Source organism: Orycteropus afer, unplaced genomic scaffold, assembly GCF_000298275.1.
Source record: "Orycteropus afer afer isolate SDZICR_OR568_19922 unplaced genomic scaffold, OryAfe1.0 scaffold00294, whole genome shotgun sequence".
NCBI classification, from domain to species: domain Eukaryota; kingdom Metazoa; phylum Chordata; class Mammalia; order Tubulidentata; family Orycteropodidae; genus Orycteropus; species Orycteropus afer.
Window position 1 is genome coordinate 738,769 of NW_006921881.1, and position 23,539 is coordinate 762,307.

General features: G+C 49.4%; 3 protein-coding genes across 3 annotated transcripts; 1 reads left to right on the top strand and 2 right to left on the bottom strand.

The window, feature by feature from the left end:
- Window positions 1-3,820: 3,820 nt before the first annotated feature.
- Window positions 3,821-6,270, top strand: AGPAT1 (1-acylglycerol-3-phosphate O-acyltransferase 1). The gene is made up of 6 exons (XM_007951319.2): window positions 3,821-4,023; window positions 4,223-4,356; window positions 4,682-4,857; window positions 5,024-5,119; window positions 5,250-5,322; window positions 6,086-6,270. The coding sequence occupies exons 1-6, from the start codon at window positions 3,824-3,826 to the stop codon at window positions 6,268-6,270; spliced, it is 864 nt and encodes a 287-aa protein (XP_007949510.1). The 5' UTR covers window positions 3,821-3,823.
- A 1,325-nt stretch (window positions 6,271-7,595) lies between these two features.
- Window positions 7,596-9,853, bottom strand: EGFL8 (EGF like domain multiple 8). Its single transcript, XM_007951444.1, has 8 exons — window positions 9,753-9,853; window positions 9,437-9,559; window positions 9,227-9,336; window positions 9,037-9,132; window positions 8,756-8,926; window positions 8,597-8,676; window positions 8,363-8,516; window positions 7,596-7,639 (listed from the first exon to the last, which is right to left on the bottom strand). The coding sequence occupies exons 1-8, from the start codon at window positions 9,851-9,853 to the stop codon at window positions 7,596-7,598; spliced, it is 879 nt and encodes a 292-aa protein (XP_007949635.1).
- Window positions 9,854-12,283: 2,430 nt separating this feature from the next.
- Window positions 12,284-23,244, bottom strand: PPT2 (palmitoyl-protein thioesterase 2). The gene is made up of 9 exons (XM_007951320.2): window positions 23,235-23,244; window positions 22,094-22,287; window positions 21,514-21,667; window positions 20,953-21,048; window positions 20,758-20,865; window positions 19,940-20,023; window positions 19,735-19,819; window positions 12,606-12,660; window positions 12,284-12,427 (listed from the first exon to the last, which is right to left on the bottom strand). Exons 1-9 carry the CDS (start codon window positions 23,242-23,244, stop codon window positions 12,284-12,286), a joined length of 930 nt encoding a protein of 309 aa, XP_007949511.1.
- Between the last annotated feature and the right edge of the window lie 295 nt (window positions 23,245-23,539).

A 23,539-nucleotide genomic window follows, 5' to 3' on the forward strand; every position in this document is an offset into this window, starting at 1 on the left:
GGAAATCCTGAAGAGGGAATTCCCTACAGCTTCCCCAATTTTCTTCCTGGTCTTTGGCCCCACATGACTTTTGAGGGGGGGGGGAGGGAGGAAGGTGGTTTATTGTCCTCTTTCCCCCAGCAGCATTTGCTTCCTAGGAATGTCCTCAGAAACCTCTCTGTTTCGCTCCAGGCACAGGCCCTCTGGTTTCACAGTGGCCTTCCACACTGTGCTAGACCCTTACTGACACAGATGCCTTGTCTGGGGCCATGTTTTCAACATTGAGCCTGTGTACCTTTGACATGTTTAATGGTTTGTGTGTGCCTCAGTTGCCCCTTTGTTGTCCATAGGCTGTAGAGAAGTGATGTGTTATTTTCCCTCAGAATTCCCTTGCTCTCATTTTGGGTCTTATGTCTCCCAGATCTGACAGAGTCAAGTACCTTTATGTGTGTGTTTTCATATATTGCATCTATTACGTGGTTTCATGGTACTGGCATATTTTATGTTTTTACATGTCTACTTTAGCGTTGTAAAGGTTATACCTTATTTTGTTTTGGCTCACATGCCCACGGTCCATGCCGGAATCTTCATGTGTGGAATCCCATGGTTTAGCTAGGACTAAATCAGAGTGACTTGTGCACACTGATTAAATTAGCTTGTTTGCTGCATGTTTTCACATGGCACGTGTGTGTTCCTTCTCAAGTGTATGATTCTGGTTACACGTATTATTTATTTCATTATATTATTGGCAGTATATTTTGTGAGTTTGGCATTCCCACATGTTTTTAAAAATCCTTGGACATCTGCTCCTGAGAGGGTCAATGACTTACTATCACATACTAAGGCTGAAGGGAGTAAAAGAAAGGTAACTGGGTCTCCAAAGAGATACATATGCTTTACCTTGCTGACTTCCTTGGTCTGTATCTCTTTACTCACATTATCTCTACTGTATCTGTGTCTGTGAAGCTCACCAGTGGTATCACAGGGTCAGCCCTGCCTGGACGCCCTCCCCCACTTATCATCTACATCTGTTGGTGAACATTATCATTCACCTCTTTGCACTTTTGGCCTGTATTTGATGGCAGCAGTATGCTCCTCCCCTGTGACATACAGACTCTCATTCTGTATGTGAGATGACACCTTTCATCTTCATGGTTACCATGCCCATGTATTGTTTGTGTATATTCAGAATAGGTTACTGTGAGACTTGACACATTCATTATTTTCATTTCATCGTATTTCTTGAGAGATGTAGTTATCTGATTCATGATCAGAACTGTCTTTTTGCATTGATTGTGGGTGTGTATATACAGCCTTATTATCCCATTCAGCAAAGCTTTATTGAGTGCCTACTCTACCTCCTGTCCTGGGCATTGGGGATAAAGCAGTCCTGTCCTGAAGCTACTTACAGACAAAATGAAAATGACAGTGAACAAGTACATACAGTGTGGTGACAGTGTAGTGTCAAGATCAGTGGTCCTCAAACTTGTGTGTGCATCAGGCTCACCTGGAGGGCTTGTTGAACACAGATTGCTGGGCCCAATGCCCAGAATTTCTGATTCAGTAGGTCTGGGGTAAGGTCCAAGAATTTGCATTTCTAACATCCCCTGGTGATTCTGATACCACACTTTGAGACTCACTGATCAAAATAAAAATGTAATAAAACACAGGCCTGGAAGTTTGTAAAAAGTGACACTGGTCTGTGTGAGGCAGGTGAAGAAGAGGAGGAAGTGCGTTCCAGCCAATGAGAACAACGTATTCAAGGCATGGTAGCATGAAAGCCCATGTTGTGTCTGAGGAACTGAAGTAAATCAGTTTGACTGGAGCAAAATGGCTTTTGTGAGGATGTGGCCAAAGATATAAGCAGAAGTCAACTTGTCCAGAAGGGCTTTTAGGGAAATGCTCAGATTGTGCTGCAGAAAAATCTGTGCTTACCATGTAGAAGATGGGTTTGAGGGAAGACAGGAATCTACAGCAAATAGTTCAGGGTCCAGGGGAGAATCAAAGCTGGTATCAGCTTACAGGGTAGCAGGGATGAAGCAACTCAGAGATGCTGCCGCTTTTGCTTTCAAGCTGCTTTCTTGAGCTGCTATCACTTTCGAGCTGCTGCTTTCAAGCTGCTGTGGAAGTTTCTGTTTCTTGTGTTGCCTGTCAGCCTTCACCCATCACAATGGGCTTACCTTTGAGCACAGCACTTCCCGTGCCCGGAAGGGAAGGGAGTGCCTGTAGCCTTGATGGGAAAATGACAGGTATTTGCCTGAACACCTTTTTTATGAATTGTGACCACACCCCCAGAGTCGGGCAGAGTGAAGGAAGGAGGAAGAACTAGAAGGCAGGTGCTGTGTGCCTGTGCCTCTTTCTCCCAAGCCCTTCCTTCTCCTGGGAAGGTAGTATGATGCCCTTTCCATTCTCTACCCTCCTCTTTCCACTTAGTGAGGCCTTTCACACTGTACCTTCCTGACCAAGTTGCCTCTAGGGTTGCTGGAAGGAAGAGAAGCGGATAATGGGATTTGCTTGTCTTTCTTTTTGTGTAGCAGCTCCATGGATTTATCTGGGAATGGGGGAGGCTGCCTGGGTGCAGAGGGATATTTCTAGGTGTGCACTTAGGTTTCTCTATCTGTCACTGGGTATATTTGTAAATTTTTTTGTGTGAGCATCATTGTATAACAGGGTATGTCTGTCTACATTCGTGACATGAGCCTTTATTCTTGCCAGTCAGTCCTTGAATGTGTGTCTGTGGGTAATCTGTCACTATTACTACCTGCTACATGTACATAGCATATGCATACATATATGCCGTGTGCACAGGTACATAGTGTATGCATACAGGCAGCAGTGTAAGCAAGTGGTTAGGAATATGAGCTGCTTAGGTTTAATCTAGGAACTGCCTCTTAGGAGCTGTATGACTATAAACTCACTTCCATCAAGTGAATTCCGACTCATAGTGACCCCCTTTGGGTTTCCGAGGTGGTAAATCTTTATGGAAGTAGATTGCCCAGTTTTCCTTCTGCAGAGTGCCTGGTGGGTTTGAACCATCAGCCTTCTGGTTAGCAGTCAAATGCCTTAGGCACTATGCCAGTGGAGCTTTGTATGAGTATAGGTAGGTCATTTAACCTCTCTAGGAGCTTTTTCCTATAAAATGTAAATAATAATAGTACCTTACAGGCTATTGTGTTATAATGTGGGTCATACTTAGGAAGTTAGTGTATAGAGTAGCAAGTGTCCAACAAAAAAAACAACTCAAGCCGTACGTTTAATTCTTATTTTTCTAGTAGCCACATTAAAAAAGGGAAAAAGAAACAGGTGAAGTTCATTTTAATAATATGCATTATTTAACTCAATATTTCCCAAAGATATAATGCAATCAATATGAAAAATTATTAGTGAGATATTTGACATTGTGTTTTTCATTCTAAGTCTTTGAAATCTAATGTGTATTTGATACTCACCGCACATCTCAATTTGGACTAGCCACATTTCAAATGCTCAGTAGGGTGGCTACCATATTAGACAGTACAGGTGTAGACCATTTTAAGATCCTTACCAGCTACAAGTGGTGTGAAGCTATCATTATTATTGTCTTATTATCATATCCGTGAATTGTGATGTCCATGTCTCATGTCTCTTGTCTGTCTGAATATATGTGGAACCTGCAAAGAGTAGTCCTGAGGTCCTCATCCCCATTGTCCGCATCCTAGAGAGGTGCCTGGGTAGGTGTCAGTGTCCAGTGGGAGCCCTGGCCCTTGTCCTCATACTCCCCAAACCCACCTCCAGTGCTTTGCCCACTCTGTTCCCCTCTAGGAACCACGCGCACCATCCCTTGCTTTCCCAGCAGGTGGCCAGAATGGAGCTGTGGCCAGGGGCATGGACAGTGCTGCTGCTGCTCTTCCTGCTGCTGCTCTTCCTGCTGCCTACCCTGTGGTTCTGCAACCCTAGTGCCAAGTACTTCTTCAAGATGGCCTTCTACAATGGCTGGATCCTCTTCCTGGCTGTGCTTGCCATCCCTGTGTGTGCCGTGCGAGGACGCAATGTCGAGAACATGAAGTGAGCGGGCAGGGAGAACGGGTGATGAGGAACCCTAAGAGTCAGGAATGAGCAGTGGTTGGGGAGGGCATGGGGCACATCTAGGAAAGGCTAAGAGCCCAGGGACAAGGAATGAGGAGAGGACTGGAAAGATGCCCAGAAAGACAGAGGGGCTGAGGCAGGCCGGGCATCAATGGATCTCACTGCTGTGACCCCACAGGATCTTGCGGCTGATGCTGCTCCACATCAAATACCTGTATGGAATCCGAGTGGAGGTGCGAGGGGCCCACCACTTCCCTCCCTCACAGCCCTATGTCGTCGTTTCCAATCACCAGAGCTCTCTCGACCTACTTGGTAAGACTCGTCCACAGGGCACACCTCATCCAGCCATACCCTTCCTTCCAGAACCTTCCAGAATTCCCTCCCCTGGAAATCCTTGCTTCCCCTCCTCGGGATCTTGCCTCTTTCCTTCCTATGCCTTTCTCTAGAGCAGAACTGCCCTCACATATAGGGCATATATACCTTTACTCTTTCCTCCACTTGGGGCTTCCTGCTCCTTCCCCCCATTTCCTTTATCTTCCATCCCTAGAAATGTGGGTGATGACCTGGGTGAGGTTGCCTGATCCTGTGACACTCTGTCTCCACCCTGATCCTCACACCCATCCTGCTTCTGCCCAAGGGATGATGGAGGTCCTGCCTGGCCGCTGTGTGCCTATTGCCAAGCGTGAGCTGCTGTGGGCTGGCTCTGCTGGCCTTGCTTGCTGGCTGGCAGGAGTCATCTTCATCGACCGGAAGCGCACAGGGGATGCCATCAATGTCATGTCTGAGGTGGCCCAGACCCTGCTTACCCAAGATGTGAGTCACTCTAAGGAAATGGGAGTTTGGAGGCTATGGAATACAACAGTTATAAAGAAACTGATAGGCAGGGCTGAAGGGGCCTCAGAGGTCCCATCATAGCATCATACCTACTTTCTGACCCTTACGTATGTGTGTGTGTTCCTTGACCCTTTCTCTCACCTAGGTGCGGGTCTGGGTTTTTCCTGAGGGAACAAGAAACCACAATGGTTCTATGCTGCCCTTCAAACGTGGCGCCTTCCACCTCGCAGTCCAGGCCCAGGTGATTACTACTTCCCATTCCTGATACTAAGCTCCCCAGCCCCCTACCATCCCATCTTCTCTGATCAAAGGCATACTGTGGGGGTCTTGGAAGGAAGCTGTGATCTGATCCCCTTTTCCTCCTCTACCAGGTTCCCATTGTCCCCATAGTCATGTCCTCCTACCAAGACTTCTACTGCAAGAAGGAGCGCCGCTTCAACTCGGGTGAGGGTGTAGGCAGGGCGGAGAGGGGTGGTGCTTGTACCAGAAAGACTATGGGAGAGAGGCTTGTGGGATGTTCCCATGAGACATGAGGACCAGTCAGTGTGGAATATCAGAGCTGTGAGGGACCCCTGGAATCAGCTAATCTGACCCCACATCAATTGACAAGTTTTCAGCACCCACTGTTCATGAAATGCATTCTGCTGGATGGCTAATAGGAGCTCTGATGGCACAGTGGCTAAGGTGTTCAGCTGCTAACCAAAAGGTCAGCAGTTCAAACTCATCAGCCAGTGCACAGGAGAAGGATAAAGCAATCTGCTTCCATAAAGATTTACAGCCTTGGAAGCCCTGTGGGGCAGTTCTGCTTTGCCCTATAGGGTTGCTGTGAGCTGGAATAATTCGGTGGCGGTGGGTGGGTGGGTAATATTTGGTCCCTCCAAGAGGGGCTGTTATCTAGTGGGAAACACAGGATTTGTGTGTGCCAAGCAATAATGAGTAACAAACCCCAGTAAATGCTAAATCCAGACAATCAGGGCTGGAGGCATGCTGAGGAGGTGTCTTGGAATCTTGAGATCTTGGAAGGCTTTGTGCAGGGTGGCCTTAAAGAACATGTGATTGCTGGCAAGCAGAGGAGTGGTTGTTCAGGGTAGAGGAGAGAACTGAAAGACTGAGGAGGGAGCGATAGGAGAGCTCAGGAGGTGCTAATCCCCACTGGGAGGCCTGTCCTGTGTGGACAGGCCATGACAGTTTCCTTCCCCCCTCCTAGGGAGATGTCAGGTCCGGGTGCTGCCCCCAGTGCCCACAGAAGGGCTGACACCAGACGATGTTCCAGCGCTGGCCGACAGAGTCCGGCACTCCATGCTCACAGTTTTCCAGGAAATCTCCACTGATGGCCGGGGTGGTGGTGACTATCTGAAGAAGCCTGGGGAGGTGGCTGAGGCCCAGCTGTGAGCTCCTGTTCGGCCTACCCTATCTTCTTCCCCTCTCCTACCAACCCAGTGAGCCCTGGAATAGGGCCCAGCCCTCTTCCTTGTTTCCCCTTTCCCCACCTGTTCATCTTTTTGGAATCTTCAGCTTCTGAAGTGAATGTGGATACAGCGCCGCTCTCTGCCCCTTCCCAGCCCCTACCCATGGACTCTCTTGCCTCGGTGCAGTTTCCACTCTGACCCCACCTCCTGCCATCTTGTCTGTGGAACAGTTGCCGCCTCCCATCTCAAGTGGCTCAGCCTACACAAGGGTGGGGAACACTCCATCCTGTCCCCAGCAGACACTCTTCCTTTGTGGTCTTTCCCTCCACTCCACATTGGGCAGTGGGCTCATCCACTCTATGGAACAGTTCCCGTCAACCCCAAATCCATGGATTCAGTGGATTCATTGTTTGTGAGGAGGACTCCTCACCCTGTGGCTGGAAGCTGATACTTCCAACTGCTTCTGGAACAGTCCTCCCAGCCTCATCCTGGGAATACTGCTCAGCACCTCACCCCTGCCCCACGGAGCCTCCTGTCAGTGGGGGCTGGACTCTTGTAACACAGGTCTCATTCCTGCCCAGGGTTACACACACTCCTGGACGCATATGGCCAGTTTGGTCTCCACAGTTTTCTCTCTGCTTCCCCTACCCTCCCCGCTGTGGGACAGTTCTTCAGTGGTCTTGGACCCACCCAACCCCCTGCAGCCTCACTGTGCCATTCTGACCAGACACAGGGGAAGAAGCAGACTTCAGGTGCTGCACTCACTTATGCTCCCCGGGGAGTTGGGGAAGGAACTGAACCCTGGCTGGAGGGAATAGGAGGGCTTTTAATTTATTTCTCTTTCTTTTGAGGCTTTCCCTCTCCGGGCCAGTTTTCATTTCCTTGCTGTGTGGCATTAGCCACTCCCTGCCTCCCACCCCAGACCTGTTCCCATAATCGGGGAGATGGGCTGGGAGCAAAAGGAGAGGGTGGGACATGGTTTTGTGATTGGTTTTTATTAATTACCTGGATAACAGCAAGAAACCGAGAATAAAGAGAGAGAGAGATCTGGGCGCTTTCTGGCTGTGTTTGTTAGGGGTTGAAGAATAAGCAACCTGAATCTGCACCCAGCCGGAAGGAAGATTCAAGGGCCTGAGAAGAGAAGTTGCCTCTCCCCCTCCCCCCCTTTCCTTCCCAGCTTTCCAGTTTCCTTTGCTTCTAGGTGGCCAGCCAACCTTATCTGTAGCTCCACAGCCAGCCAACCCCAGAGGATTAGGGGGTCCAGTTTCTGTATAAATTAGGAGGCAGGGCTGCTGTAGAGGCTCCTTATCAGCTGTTGAGGCCAGGGCCCAGGCTGTTGTCTTCACAGGAGCCTAGTTAATGACAAGGAAATAGAAACATTGGCCACACTGGCCATGGCCTGGGGGGAGCTGCCTCCAGCCTGGGTCACAGGCTGCTGTTGTGGAGAGACTAACACCCAACAATTAACCAGAACCACTGGACTTAACGGGAGTTCTGGTAGCATAGTGCCTAAGGCACTTGACTGCTAACCAGAAGACTGGCGGTTCAAACCCACCAGCCACTCCGCAGAAGGAAGATAGAGCAATCGACTTCCATGGTGATACTACCTCAGAAACCCAAGGAGGGGTGGCTATGAATCGGGGTTGCTATGAGTTGGGTCTGACTGGACGGCACATACCAACCAACCAACTGGACTTATGCCAGACTCCCAAGAAGAGAGGTGGTGAAGTGGGTATTTGAAGGAAAGCATGGGGAGAGAGTGTTGGGGAGGGATTCTGGGAAAAAAGGAAGCAATTGAGGAGGAGTCTCAAAGAGTTAGGGGAGGTAAGTGAGGGGTGGGAGTTCCCTGGAGGGGAGGAAAGGAGCTCTGGTGGTGCAGTGACTAAGGCACTTGACTGCTAACCAGAAGGTTGGTGGTTCAAACCCACCAGCCACTCTGCTGAAGGAAGATTTACTGCTTGGGAACCCAATGGGGGTTGCTATGAGTCAGAATTGACTTGATGGCGGTAGGATTGGGGGTTTTTTGTGTTTTGGTTTTTATTTTTTGGTGAGGCGGAAGAGAGTGCAGGACTCACAGGCGCCCAGCTTCTCTTCCAACAACAGCACCTGGTCGCTGAGAGAGTCGATCCTGTCACTCCGGCCCCATAACTCGGCCACCTGTTCGGGCCGCAGCTCTTCAGGCGGCATGGGAATCACGGCTCTGACCCAGGCCCCGGCCCGACCTGCCCACTGCCAAGGAAGATAAACCTCAGGATGTTGGGGGCTGGGCCCACTGGGCGTCACAGGATTGGCTCTGGGTGTCTGCTCACCTGCTCCAGTTGCTCCAGGCGCCCTCGCAGCTCCCGAATCTCCCGTCTTAGGGTGCGCTCATCATGTTCTGCCTCTCGAACTAAGACAAAGCGCACCCACCGCTCTTGCCCCACTGCCGACCCTGGGCCCTCCCCGTGGCCCTTACCCCCGTCACTCACCCGCCACGCTGAGGATGCTGGCACTGGTTGGGGACTCCTGGGAGCCCTCCGCGCAGGTGCGCCCGTCCGGGCCCAGCACCAGGCCATGGGGGCAGACGCAGGTGAAACTGCCCGCTGTGTTGAGGCAGCGATGTGAGCAGAAATTGACACCTGTCCTGCATTCATCCAAGTCTAGTTACGAAAAAGAGGGCGGTGAGGAGGATAAGACAAAGCTAGATGCCAGCATGGGCAGGGAGGCCCCTCAGCGCTACCGTGGGGGGTGGGTAGGCGATCAGACGAACCCACGTGACAGTGCTTCCCCCCCCAGCCGGGGGCGCACTCGCACTGTCCTGGCCGCACGCAGACGCCACCGTTCTGGCAGGGCTTGATGCAGATGGCTGCGGGGAGAGGAAAGAGAGTGTCAGACCCTGACCTATGATCTCAGCACCACAGGACGGGCCTCCTCCAAGGCCTAAGGAGACCCAGCCTCACCTTCACAGCTGTGCGCCCCGGGGTGCCGCTTCTTCCAGCCCTGGCAACACACAGCGTGGGTCTGTTGCACCTCCCGTTTCACCTCCCTCCACGCCACGCGGTACGTGGTCCTACAACACAGGGGCCCGCTCAGGATACGGAGGCATTTCTAGGTGGGGTTCTTGGGGTTCCTCCTGAGATACCCCAGAGTTCCAGCTCCTCATCCCTCACCTGTAGGTGCTGCAAACACGCCGACCAGTGCACAGGGTCAGGTAGGGCTTATACACCGGTTGGCTGTAGGATTCGTTGTAGCGTAGTGGAACCACCACCGTCTGCTTGGAGCAGACCCCATGACTGCACCCGTGCCAGCAAAGCAGGGAGACACTGAGTGAGCCAGGGCCTGGGAAGCTCCACTTCTCTCAAGCCTCTTCTAAGGCCCTGTCCACCCTCCCCCAGGTGACAGTGCCCCTCACCCCCATTCTGAACTTCCACCCCCAACAGGATGCTTGGTGACTACCTCACCCCCAGCCCCACCCCCTCTCATCACCTCTCCTTGAGGGATCCACCCTTGGCACCTTCGCCTGGCATCAGTAGCAAGAGGAACGAGAGTCCAGTTAATAGTGAGCACAGCTCAGTCCCAGACCCCATGATTCTCCTTGATGTCAGATGCTGTGGGCTGTAGGCAGGACTAGGTTAACAGAGGCTCTTCTTCTCTCATACTAACTTCTCCAGGCTGAGTTCCACCAAGAGCAGTCTCCTGGTGCCCTCTTAAGGAGCTTAGGGAATTCACTTTTACATACTGGCACTAGCTACAACTACATGTACATTAACCACCACCCTCACCCTTCCCTTGGTACAGTATCCATGCAGCACCATCCAGTCAGGCTTACACCCTACATATGCCCTCCACCACCCTCCAACCTAGCCAAGTCTAGCCTCTACATAAACTTGAGGGATATACACCACAGACACCCTTCATCTCTAACCTGCCCTTAACCTTCATACCTCACAACTGCAGACTTATACCATTTTCCCCTTCACTATCCTCTAGACCCCCCTTGCACCTTACACATACAAACCTACCTACCTAGAAACTCCACACCTTACATGTATTTTTACCACCCTCACATTCCACACCATCACATACACCCTGGATATACATCTATATCCTTCATTCCTCGGAATGATACTGCCTCGGAAACCCAAGGAGGGGGTCACTGTGAGTCCTGTCCCACTCGATGGCACATAACAATCCTTCATTCCGATAACACCCCTTCCACTCACACCCACCTTAAGGTCTTGTCTGAGTGACAGGCACTCCCTCCCCATTGGAATTCCCCATGTGCCCTCCTCTCTCCCCATTCCCACCTGGCTTTTCCTCTCTCCCCAGAGACTTCAGGCTGACCAGCCTCAGCAGCAGCAGCTCAGACTAGTGGGCAGGCCAGGAAGGAGGAGGGGTTGGGCCAAACAGAGTCCTCCCACTTCTGCCCCCTCCCACAACCCTCCTCCTTAGCTCCAGCCTGGTCAGCTCAGAGAAGCCCAAATCCCATTCCCCTCATCCCAGCAAAGGGCCCCCTAGAAAATTTCTTCCCCACCCTCGGAGGTACCTTAATTTTGGAAATCACTCCCCCCCCAAAAAAAAAAAAAAAAAAACAGCAGGAACTACTGGCTCTATACCACCACCCATGCCCTTCTCCCCACTCCCACCTTTAACCCAACCCAAATTGGGGGAGAGCTGGGAGGTGCTGAGAGGGAGACAGAGCTGAGAGAATAATGTGGGGTCAGGTCATGGGAGAAGAGGCAAGAACAGCTGAGGAAAGAAATTAGGACAAGACGTCACAAAGGGGCAGCCGGGCAAGTGGGGCAGCCCAAGGCACCAAGGGGAAAAGTGCCCCCATCTCTTGGTGACATTTGTTAGGGGGCACAGGGTTGAGTCAGCCACCAACCCCAATACCAGAGTAGACAGGGCCCTATTGTCTCAGCCAAAATTCCTTTTTTCAGGAAAGAGGAGGCTCATTGTCCAGCCCCTCACCCAGCTCTGGCCTACAAAGGCCAAGAAGGGGTGCAACAAACGCCCACCCTAACCCTCAGCCCCCTCGTCTAGCCTAAGGGTGGCAAGCACATTCCACCCCATGAGGCTGGGACCCAGACCGCTGGAGCCCCTGGCTCAGCCCCCCAATCATAGGGTAGGACAGGAAGAGAATTGTCCTCAGCAGGAAAGAACCCACAGAGAATCAGGAACCCACACAGAATGGGCATTGAGAGAACGGAAACACCAAGGGGGTCCCCACCCCAGACCAGGCATCCGGGCACCCAGGCTTCAGGCTCTCCATTCCCACCCTTTTTGAGAAGCAGGTCCCCCTCACCTGGAAATAAGCCAAGCCACAGTGAGGAAATGGAACTTTATTTCTATAAATACAGGTGAAACACCCCATTCCAGGGTAGCTAAAAGAGGGGCTGGGGCCTCAGAGAAACTGGGCTCCCAGAGGGTACCCTAACACTGAACATAGGGACTGGGGGATCCCAAACCTGAGATGGGCCTTTCAGGCCACAGATATTCCCCAACACTGACATGTCAAGAACGGAACTGTCCCCATAGGGGAACCTCAGAACCCCACTCTCAGGGGCAGTCCTTTCTGGGGGCTGGGAGGGGTAACAACTGGGGCATTCAGAAGAAAAGGGAACATGGGGAAAACAGAAGCTAAAAATGTCCTGAGTGGCCTGGAAGGAGACCCCTGTGGTGGGCAGGGGCTGAGTTCCCCTCCTGTACAGCCAGATACAGGGGAGCAGCAGCAGCAGCAGGAGCAGCCACAGGTTAAAAACCTGTTTCACACCCCCCAACCTCGGCCTTAGGAGAAAGGGAGGGCATGGAGAAGCCCCCTAAATGAGAGGACATGAGGTGGGAGAGACCAGGATTTATCATTCACAGAGGAGTGGGGGTTCTGGGAGCCCTGGTTGTAGGGGGCAGTGTGGGAGCAATGAGGTGGTCACAGACACGCCAGACCCTGACGTCTGCTTTCCAAGGCTGCCGCTGGATTTCTGGGCTGCGAGGTTCCTGGGGGACCCTTGCAGACGTCCTCAGGAGAGCCATGGTTCAATGCAGGCATCATAAAGGGTGCGATTGGAGTGCCAGGCTGTGTGGGGGATGCCAGCCATTGGGCACCTCACTATGGCCCCCCGGGCTACGAGAGTCTTCAGCCCAAAAGAATCCCGCAGATAAACCTTCGAGGTAGGTCATGGAAGAGACACATAAGGAGAGAGACAAAGTGAGTGACTGCCAGGGTGCCAGGCCCCCTCCCCACAGGGTGAATCCTTCAGATCAGGGGTCACTGATAGGGAAGTTTCCAGAATGAGGTGGGACAGTGCACGCTGAGAGTGGACATGATCCCAGGAAGCTCACCGGTTGTTCCTCCATCTCCAAGACGGTCTCATTTGCATCATAGAAACCAAAGAAGCTACAAAAAGATTTGGGGGGGAGGTTATCAGAAGAGTTAGAGGAAATAAAGGTGGCCTAGTCTCCTTCAGGAATTCCTGGCCTGTTGGGGAGATAGGCACCAGAGGTGACACTCAAGATATTTAACAGGCTATCATGTACATCATGACGTGATGCACTGAAAATACATGAGGATCCAACATCACTTAGGCACAATTCCCACTGAAGTGCATAATCTGAGTCTGATCTTGAGGAAACATCTAACAAACCCCATATTAAGGGACGTTCTACAAAAGAGCAATGTCAATATCATAAAAGGGTTGAGGCAAAGGTTGAGGAATTTTTCCGGATTTAAAGAGACTAAAGAAACAATTAAATGTATCACATGATCCTGGATTGTACTTTGCACTGAACTTTTTTACTATAAAGACAACTGGAAAAATCTGAATAAGATCTATAGATTACTCTATAGATTAATGTTTTGATTTTGCTAACTGTATTGTGGATATGTGGAATCCATGGGTAGTGCAAACGGCTAGCACACTTGACTACTAAACTGAAAGGCTACAGGTTTGAGTCCACCCACAGGCGCCTTGGAGAAAAAGCTTGGCAAATAGTCAGTCAATGTGGTGGAACCACTGAGACTATGGCCCCTAGCTGCACTTCAGGTCTGGAATTGAATCCACACCTGTGGCTTCCAGCCAAATAAAAGACAGGCATAAGAGTTGAACATTTACCTGAGGTAGATACACTCCTTGGAGAGAACAATCATGGGAGAAAGAAGGGCTGCTTATGCACAGGGAGACAGTTCAGGGGGCAGGAGTGCATGGAAGGATGGACACTGGGAAGAGGTAACTATGGGGAGGAGTGGGAAGGGAGGTGTTGCATTGGGGTAAACTGTCAACATCATCAGACAATGTGTATGTGAACTGCTGTACGGAAAGTGAATTTGCTCTGTAAACTTTAACCCAAATCACAATGAAAAAAAAAGAAAAGAAAAAAGTCAGCCACTGAAAACCCAATGGAGTACAACTCTTTTTTGCACACATGAGGTTACCATGAGTTAGAATTCACTCAACATCAACTGTTTTTTGTTTTTGTTTTTATTGTGGATATGTCAGGGAAATGTCCTGTTAACAGGAAACATACACTTAAGTACTTATGGGTAAAGGGACATCATGTCTACAACCTACTCTCAAATGGCAGACACAAAGAAAGGGAATGCTAATGTGTCCTATGATTGACAGTAATGGCTCATTTCATAGAGCACCTTTTTTTCTTTTTTTGGTCCCAAGGCACTCTTCTAAGTACTTTTCATACACTAGCTCATTTAATCCTCACAACAACTCTATGGGGTGAAGACTATTATCCCCGTTTGACACATGAGGAGACTGAGGAAGGTGCAGAGAGATTAAATAACTTGCCAAATTCAGAGTTAGTAAGCAATGAAGTCAGGCTGTCTGGCTGTTAACCACAAGGATGTATTCTGTAGACAGATGGGTGGATGATAGGTAGTGTGGTAGTTATGTCTGGGTGTCAACTTGGCTGGGCCTGGTTGAGTGGCTGGGGAGCTGGTGGTAGTTATTCCCCATGATGAGACTGGCAATCAACTCCATGGTGGGATCTACCACAAGCAGCTGAGTAGCTGCCTTTGGGATGTGGACTGATTCCTGTATATAAGGAGAAGCCCTGGTAATGGTCTCTAGCCTATGGCACGCTTGGACCCTGCATGTAGCCGCGTTGTTGCTCAGCAGCCTGCTATGCTCTGCCAACCTTGGGACTTACAATGGACTTAAATTAATGGCCTGCTGTGTGGTTTGGTAACATAAGGACTGTGCCTTTTTATTTGTCAAACTTGGGGCTTCTCAGCCTCAGCAGCTGTCTGAGTGAAGAAACGCCTCTAGCTCCAGTGAGCCAGGAGCAGGCAGAGCTGGACCCCAAGGTCAAGGGGCTTTCACCTAGCCCCTAGAGCCTGGCACTTTGAACTTGGACTTAAAGCCTCCAAATTTTAAGAATAAACTCCTGTTTGTTAAAGGCCATCCCATTTGTGGTATATTGTTGTCAGAGCAGCACTAGGTAACCAGAACAGGTAGGTAGGTAGATAGATAGCACTTTGGAAATTAGGTGAAGAGTATATAAGAATTGTTGGCACTATTTTGGTAACTGAAATATGAACTTACTTTAAAATAAAAAGGTCTAAAAATTTTTAAATTAAGAATATGTAACTGGCATAGGAAATGAGTAGACACTGGCCATGAATAAATGGATAAATGCTAATGGTGGTAAACCCAAGGAACTATGGAAGCAGAGAAGAGAGGCCCCTTACCCTAGCCTTAGACCATCAGCAAAGACTTTCCAGTGATGACCCTGGGAAAGGCTGTCCCAGGCAGAGGGAACAGTGAGAACACAGGCACAGAGGTAAGAACAGCTGGGAATGGGAGGGGGCTAGGTTGGGGGCCTAGAGGCCATGCTGAGGAGCTGGATTTCATAAGGGCTAGGAAATCTACTTCCAAAAATCTGCCAGAGGCACTCTATAGATCACAAAAGGTCTAGGGTCACCATGAATCAGGGCAACTCAGCAGCTAACAAGTAAGCAAAGCAGTAAGGGCACATGGACCTGGATTTGAATCACAGCTCTGCCATACACTCTCCCAAATGTTACTGTTACTCCTCGAATAATTTCTCTTAGAAGGATCAGCATGGGGCTGTTCCTTATGAAGGCAAAGTTAAAGAGGTCCCAAATGTCCAACTTTTCCAAACTGCTGTACCACTCCATCGTCTCTAACATCAACTCCTCCTCTTCCCCTCAGTAATCTCCCTCCTATCTTGTTGTTGTTGTTGTTGTTGTTGTGTCACAGCAACCCCTCCTTGGGTTTCCTACGGAAGTAGATTGCCCAACCTTCCTTCCTAGGAGTGGCTGGTGGGTTTGAACCACCAGCCTTCAGGTTAGCAGTCAAGTGCCTTAGGCACTATGCTATTGGAGCTCCTATCTTAGGGTTCCTTATTTTGCTGTAACACAACCTGCCAAGGAAATGGCTCACACAATGATAGAGGCTGGAAGTCTTGCAAGTCTCAAATCTGTGGGTCAGGTATAGATCTGGAGGATTCTCCTAAACTCAAGTAGTTGTAGTGGCTGACTGACCCAAACCAACAGGTCAAGCCACTGGCTGCTATCTCAAGCCCAAGGGTGGGATGATGAGGAACCAAATGCAGGATCTGGAGCAAGAGAGCAAACTTTGCTGGCACATTCACATATATACCCTCAAGGAAATTAAGGGTGGTGACTTGAGTCACACCCCTCCAGCAAGGCAGGACTCAGGATACATCCCATCCTAAACAGGTATATGTGCACTGCCATCAAGTCGGATCTGACTCACAGTGACCCCTCCTTGGGTTTCCAAGGCAATATCACTATGGAAGTAGGTTGTCCAACCTTCCTTCTGAGGAGTGGCTGCTGGGTTTGAACTGCAAACAGGCATACATAGAGGCTAGGATTTATAATATATCACAAAATAGAGGACTACTGGGAGCTCTGGTGGCATAGTGCCTAAGGAATATGACTACTAACCAGAAGACTGGCGGTTCAAACCCACCAGCCACTCCTTGGAAGGAAGACTGGGCAATCAACTTCTGTAGTGATATTGCCTTGGAAATCCAAGGAGGGGTCACTATGAGTCAGATCCAATTCAAGGGCAGTGAGTTTGGTTTTCTGGTTTTTTATGGCCAGAGGTCTATATTAAGCAATTCACTACCCTAAAGTTACTTATCATCTTGGTTCTATATAAAAATACTTTCCTCATAGAGACAGTAAAACACTGTAAAGAGTCAGCCAGTCTGACTTCACCACTTATTAACTAAAAATTTAAGCAAGTTATTTCTCTCTGTATTTCTCTCTCTTCGTATGTCAATTGGGAATAATAGTAACTACCCTATAAGGTTGTTGTGAGGATTAAATGAGTTAATATATGAAAAGTATTTAGAACAGTGCCTTGGAGAAGGAAAAAAAAAGATGCTATAACATGAACTATTATGATCATTCACAGGGTTGTTATAAATGTGGAATGAAACTCATCCCTTACTATTCTAAGAGAGATCACGCCTTCACTTAAAACCCTCCAGTGGCTTCTCATCTCACTCAGAATAAAAAATCAAGGTCCTTATTTCAGCTACAAAGACTCAACATAACTGTTCTACTACCTCACTTACTTTCTCTCCTACCACTTTCACCTGCTCCCAGTGCTGTATGTAGCCTTACTTCCTTCCTCCTTGCTCCTCATATTTGCCCCAGGGTCTGTGCAGCTGCTAGAACTCCTCCTTGGGTCATTTTCCCCAAAGAGCTGTACAGTTCCCTCACTCACTTCCTTTAGTCTCTGCTCAAATGGCACCTCTTCCAGGTGGACTTCTCTGGCACTATCTAAAATAGGTTCCACCCTGATCGCAGGGGACACCAAGTTCAACTGGCATAACATACTACACAAAAACACTGTTCTACATCCTACTTTGGCGAGCAGCAACTGGGGTCTTAAAAGCTTACAAGAAACCATCTAGATGCAATGACGGGTCTCTCCTTGTCTAGAGCAAAGAAGGATGATTAAAAACCAAAGACGCATGGAAATGATTAGTCCAAGGGAGTAGTAGACCATGAGACCAGAAGAACTAGATGGTACCTGGCTACCACTGTCAACCACTCAGCGGGGGATCAGTGCAGGAGATCCTAGATAGAGCAGGAAAAAAATGTGGAACAAAACTCAAAATTAAAAAAAAAAAAAAAAAAAAAAAAAAAAAAAAAAAAAGACCAGGTTTGCTGGTCTGGTAGAGCCTGATGAGACCCCTGACTCTAGAGCCCCTAGTTACCCTTTCCCTTCAAGTCTGGAACTGAACACATTCCTGTGGCTTCCAGCCAAACAAAAGACAAGCATATGGGGTGAACATTTACATCAGGTAGATATACTCCTTAGAGCAATCAACTGTGGGAGAACAGAAGGGCAGTGTTTGCACAAGGAGACAGCTGGGGAGTGGGGGCAGGAGTGCATGGGAGGGAAGGACACAGGGAAGAGGTAACTACAGGGAGAAAGTGGGAAGAGAGCTGTTACACTGTAGGGAATTGCAGTCAATGTCATGAAACAAAATGTGTATGAACTGCTGTATGGAAAATGAATTTGCTCTGTGAACTTTCACCCAAATCATGAAAATTAAAAAATAAAAATAGGTCCCAGTCATCCTTTAATTCCTTCTTCTGCCTTATTTTATCACCATCTGACATATATACTTACACTAGGAGTGTAAGCTGTATGACAGCAGGGACTTCTGTTTTATTTACAGGGCCTGGATATATAGTAAACCAAAATCAAACCCATTACCATTAAATCAATTCTGATTCATCGTGACTATGTGTGTTACAAAGCAGATGCTCCACAGGGTTTTCTTTTCTTTTTTAATTGTGATTTGGGTGAAAATGTACAGAGCAAACTCATTTTCCATACAGCAGTTCACATACACTGTCTCATGACATTGACCACAATTCACCACATTGCAACAGCTGCCCTCCCACTTCCTCCAGACAGTTTACCTCTCCCTGTGTCCATCCTTCCATGCACCCCTGCCCCCTGAGCTGTCTCCCTGTGCATACACAGCCCTTCTTTCTCCCATGATTGTTCTCTCCAAGGAGTGTATCTACCTCAGGTAAATGTTCAACTCCTATGCCTATCTTTTGCTTGGCTGGAAGCCACAGGTATGGGTTCAATTTCAAACCTGACGGGCAGCTAGGGGCCATAGTCCCAGCGGTTCCACCAAGCTCTATCGGACCAGCAAACCTGGTCCTCCACAGGGTTTTCTTGACTGTAATCTCTACTGAAGCACTTCTGTAGGCCTTTCTTCCACAGTACCCCTGGATGGGTTTGAACTACTGATTTTTAGGTTGGCAGTCTAGTGCAGACCATTTGCACACCCAAAGAGGGCACACAGTAGTGCTCAAAAACTGTTGAGTGATTAAAGTAGATTAAGATGATATTTCAGATCACTTGTGATGATCTGTAACAGAGGCAAGCACATACTTAGTGTCCTGGAGCCATGAATTTTCCTAAGGAATAGAATGGAGAGGACCAGGCTAGAGGCAGGGGGCCAGTTGGAGGTTGTTATAATGGTGGAGATAAGTAAAAGGGGTGGTAAAAAATGCGATAAAATGATGGGAGAACAATGTGAAACAAAACTCAAAATCATTAAAAAAAAAAAAAAAAAAGGACCAGGTTTGCTGGTCTGATAGAGCCTAGTGGAACCCCTGAGACTATGGCCCCTGGCTAACCTTCAGATCTGGAATCGAACCCACTCCTGTGGCTTCCAGCCAAACAAAAGATAGGCATATGAGCTAAACATTTACATTAGGTAGATACACTCCTTGGGAGATCAATCATGAGAGAATAGAAGGGCTGTATATGCACTTGGGGGGCAGGAGTGCATGAGAGGGAAGGACACAGGGAAAAGGTAACTATGGGGAGGAAGCAGGAGGGGAGCTGTTACATTGTGGGAAATTGCACTCAATGTCATGAGACAAAGTGTACGTGAGCTGCTATACAGAAAATGAATTTGCTCTGTAAATGTTCACCCAAATCACAATAAAAATTTAAAATAAAAAATGTGATAAAATGACATGGGACTGAAAACACACATTATACTAATGCCAATTTCCTGGTTTTGATATTGCACTATAGTTACATAAAATGCAATCATGGGGAAAACTGGGTGAAAAGTACATGGGCGCTCTCTGTCCTATCACTGCAACCTCCTGTGAATCTAATTATTTCAAAATAAAGTATCTATAAGGGGGAACAAGAGAGATGGAAAGAAAGCAGAACCACCTAAAGACTAAGACTTAGGAAGCAGGACTTACTAACTTAGCTAGATGCAAGGTCAAGGGATGACTCCCAGGTTTCAGTCTTGGGTGACAGGATGGATAGGAGAGTATTAATTGAATAGTGGGAGAAGCAGACCAGTTTAAACATGAGTTGGAAGTTGCCTCTGAATAGAAACGTACAGCAGACATTTGAGGTAGGTAGGGGACATCCTCAGCCAATCTTAAAACCACACAGCCCCTTATTACCTGGACTGCCAAGGAGTAATAACACCGTCATCAGGGCCTCCAATCAGCACCAGGTGACCCACACGAAGAAAGTTCTTCCGCCATGCTACAGGGTGGGAAGAAGAAAGACTGGGTCAGCCAAAGGGTCAGACCAAGTTGAGAAGGGAGATAGAAGGGGATCAAAGAAGCAGAAAAGGGGACCCAGATGAGGGGTCTGAGGTCTCACCAGTGGCATTGGGATGGTCTCTTTCCCCATTAATCAGGGCAAGAAAGCTGCTGGCATTGAGGTACAAGTCATCATGGTGAGGGTCTGCATACAAAGAGCAGTTAGAAAGATAGAGAAGACTGCAAGAGACCAATCAGGAGGCTGCCATAATAGTCAAGGTGTATACTTATGTAACAGTAGCACTAATAATAGTAGTAAAACTGATAGCAAACACTTTTATCTAGTGCCTACTATATGCCAGGTATACTATATTCATTAATTTCATTAATCTTCACAACCATCCTATGAGATAGGTGCTATATTATTATATTACTGATGAGAAAAACTGACTCACAGAGAGGTAAAGCAACTTGCCTAAATTCATCCAGCAGGGTCAGATCTCAAATGCAAGTAGTCTGGCCCCAGCATCCAGGATCTTAAACACTACATTTAGAGTTAGCATACTATGACCCATGGGACAAATCCGGCCTGCCACTTGTTTAAGGCTGCTTTCACACTACAAGGGCAGAGTTGAGTACTTGTAAAAGAGACTGTGGCCTGCAAAGCCAAACATATTTACTATCTGACCCTTTACAGAAAAGATTTGCTAACCCTTGTACTATATATATATATATGCTCATATGTATATACTCTCTGAGACAATAAGTTAATACACATAAAGCATTTGGAACAGTGCCTGGCACATAGTTAGTGTTCAACAAATACAACTTATCATGACTGTCATTGTTGCTATCGGTTACGGTAGAGGCAGGTGCAGCAAGCCCTGCCTACCATGGCGCCCTCTCCCACAGACACCTCAGTTCAGCACCCCTACTCACCATGCCAGTAGTTGCAGATGGAGAACTCCTGGCCCCAGGGGCTATAGCAGATCCGATAAAGATTTGACCGCATGGAGGTGGGGAACAGCCACTTCAAATAGTCTGTGTCTGTCAAGAGAATAACAGTGCCAAGGACTCCAACCTCTGTGCCCCCCAAACTTGAGGGCCTCTGTGGAGCCCTCAGTGACCACTCACCTCCATACTGTCCCATCTGTGGAGAGGAGAGGGAGATGAAAGAATCCACATTGTGATCATCCATAACAGACAGCAGCGCCCGACACACAAGGCCCCCTGTGGGCAGAATACCACAATGGGCAGGGAATTAGGGACAGCCAGACCAACAGCTCCCACCTTCCCCTCACCATGTCCTTACATAAAGGAAACTGAGGGTCCGAGAAGACAGGCATACACTATGCCAAAAGGTATGTAAGTGGCAGAACCAGAATTAGATTCTAGGCCACCTGACTTTCTAACTCTAGGGTCTTTTCACTGCTCAGTTATCCCTTAAGTCAAAGAAAGGGTATCAAGAGCCCCAAGAAACAGGGAAAGAAGTGTGTAGCAGCTCAAGGAGCCTTCTTCCCATTCAGGACACAAAGATAAGACCTAAGTGTGAGGAAAGTCTGAAAAGAAGGGCTCAAGTGTCAGGGCTCTGGCTAGAAAAGGGTGGTTCAGAAAAAGGAACACTAAGAGGTGTCCTAAAGATGCGGATCAAGCCTCAGATAAGGTTCGGTAGTTAGGGAAGGGGGGAGCTCCTACCTTGTGAGTAACAGATGAGATGTACTCCTTCAGGGGCCTTCGCCATGATGGGAGCAACAGCCTCTCCAAACCCTTGCACCTGTTCCCACAGGGGCCGCAAGCTCTCTCTCCCATCAAAGAGATCAAGCACTGTCACCACAGTCCCGGGGTGTGTCTGTGGGGAGGGGACAATGCAAGCACTGTTGTTGTTGTTGTTATGTGCCATCGAGTCAGCCCTGACTCATAGCGACCCCTCCTTGGGTTTCCGAGGCAGTATCACTACGGAAGTAGGATTGCCCAACCTTCCTTCCGAGGAGTGGCTGGTGGGTTTGAACCGTCAGCCTTCTGGTTAGCAGTCAAGTGCCTTAGCCACTATGCTACCAGAGCTGGAAATGGACTATTAAGACTCTCCCACATGGGCCTCCAGCTAGCATCCCCATGCCTATTCCCTGCTAGAACCAGGGATCCTGTCCCCTAGATGTCCCCACTCCAGCACTAGCTCCCCGAGATTCTGAACAAACGGCTTTCAGTTCCCCCCTCAACCTCCCCAAGTTATTTTACACTCCTCTAACGCCCTCCGCTGGGACGTCCCTTGCCTGACCTGGTTGATGTATTCCAGCAGGTGGCGGAAGCTGTACGAGCTGTCGAAGAGCCCGTGCACCACGATGACCGGTTTGTAGGTGGCACGGTGGGGCGCTGGGGTCGCGGGCAGCAGCAGCAGTGGCAGGAGGGGCAAGAGGAACAGGACCCCCGTCCGGGGAAGACAAATGCCCCGGAGCCCCAGCATGCTCCCGCCTAAAGGGACGATGAAGGCCTGTGAGGGAAATGACAACACCTCTTCTCTTCGGAAGAGACGTCCAGCAATCAAGCCACCCCCATTCCTACCAGGACCGTGTCGCAGTATAACCTACTTTTAACCTACTCTGTTCCTCCTCGCCCTCCTCCTCCCACACACACCCCTACCACGTTGACGCATCAAAGCGCTCCCGAAGCCCCGCCTCCAACTCGGCGCGTGGGGCACTCGGTCCCTAGGCCCAGGGTCTTCCTAATGCATTATGCACGACTCGAGGTTTTGCAAGACCCCTGAGCGGCAGCCCAGGCCCACTGGAGAGTGCAAACTCCCACCTGGCCTGGGTCTGCGGGCCTCGCTTCGCCCGCTGTTTACTTCTCCCTAGTCTGGCACCCAAAGGGGAGGGGAAGGGTGTGAGAAGGGAGCGCGCAAGGTAATGACGGATGGGAGGGGGAAGCCTGCTCGGGGTCGCGCACCGCCGTCACATCCGGGGCCTTCCCTAGCAACCGCGCAAGCGTCCCTAGCAACGCAAATCCTTGGACCGGAGGGGCAATGGAACGTTCTATTGCGCCCAAGGAGCGGGGGAGGAAATAGGTGGAGCGATCCATTTTGGCCAGTAGGGAGAGAAAGCAGCAGCAGCAAGCATGTTTTGGGAATGAAGAGGCGGCTTCTGCAGCCCCAGCTGCACCCAGCGACCCAAAGTTCCGATGTTTCTGCCGTGATTCTCCCCTACTTCACAACTCAGGCATCAGGCTCTGCAGAGGGAAAGCGAAGTTCTTCTCCTAGGGGGCGGAGGAGTGGGTAGGGAGCAAGGATGGACTGGGAAAAGTCTGCATTTTGTCATACGCCGGGAGAGTGGCAGGAAGGCCTGGAGGGCAGAAGCCAGCCCGGGACAATCCCCGTTTCCCACCCAACTGCCCGACAGCCCGGCCGCCCCGGGTCACCATCTTACAACTCTTCATTCTGAAGTGCTTGTAGGGCTCTTGTCTACAGAGACGCAGAGTGTTCTTGAGGCCCCTTGAGCTTAGCTAAGAGGCCCTGTTCCTCTCGCCTTACTCTATCTACTCCCTTCCCCATATACACCCCCCCTCCAGGGGCGGGAGGACCTCTAGGGCGATACTGACTCATGCTCGCGTGGTTTCAACCACTCAGTGAACCTAAGCGACCCTCACAATTAATCTTGGCCTTCAGAAGAAAGCCCTGTGGGCGGCACCCGACCCAGCCCCTCCCACCGAGGCCAGCCTTCCGGTCTCCAAG

Excerpts from the sequence above, each read along its gene's own strand:
- AGPAT1 (XM_007951319.2), top strand. The coding sequence starts at position 3,824 with ATGGAGCTGTGGCCAGGGGCATGGACAGTGCTGCTGCTGCTCTTCCTG. Across the intron at positions 4,357-4,681 it reads GAGCTCTCTCGACCTACTTG|GGATGATGGAGGTCCTGCCT; the intron begins GTAAGACTCGTC and ends CTTCTGCCCAAG. Across the intron at positions 4,858-5,023 it reads AGACCCTGCTTACCCAAGAT|GTGCGGGTCTGGGTTTTTCC; the intron begins GTGAGTCACTCT and ends TCTCTCACCTAG.
- EGFL8 (XM_007951444.1), bottom strand. The coding sequence starts at position 9,853 with ATGGGGTCTGGGACTGAGCTGTGCTCACTATTAACTGGACTCTCGTTC. Across the intron at positions 9,133-9,226 it reads CGGGGCGCACAGCTGTGAAG|CCATCTGCATCAAGCCCTGC; the intron begins GTGAGGCTGGGT and ends CTCTCCCCGCAG. Across the intron at positions 8,517-8,596 it reads GCCTGGAGCAACTGGAGCAG|TGGGCAGGTCGGGCCGGGGC; the intron begins GTGAGCAGACAC and ends CTTCCTTGGCAG.
- PPT2 (XM_007951320.2), bottom strand. Across the intron at positions 20,024-20,757 it reads CATCTGCAACTACTGGCATG|ACCCTCACCATGATGACTTG; the intron begins GTGAGTAGGGGT and ends CTTTGTATGCAG. Across the intron at positions 19,820-19,939 it reads AGACCATCCCAATGCCACTG|CATGGCGGAAGAACTTTCTT; the intron begins GTGAGACCTCAG and ends CCCACCCTGTAG.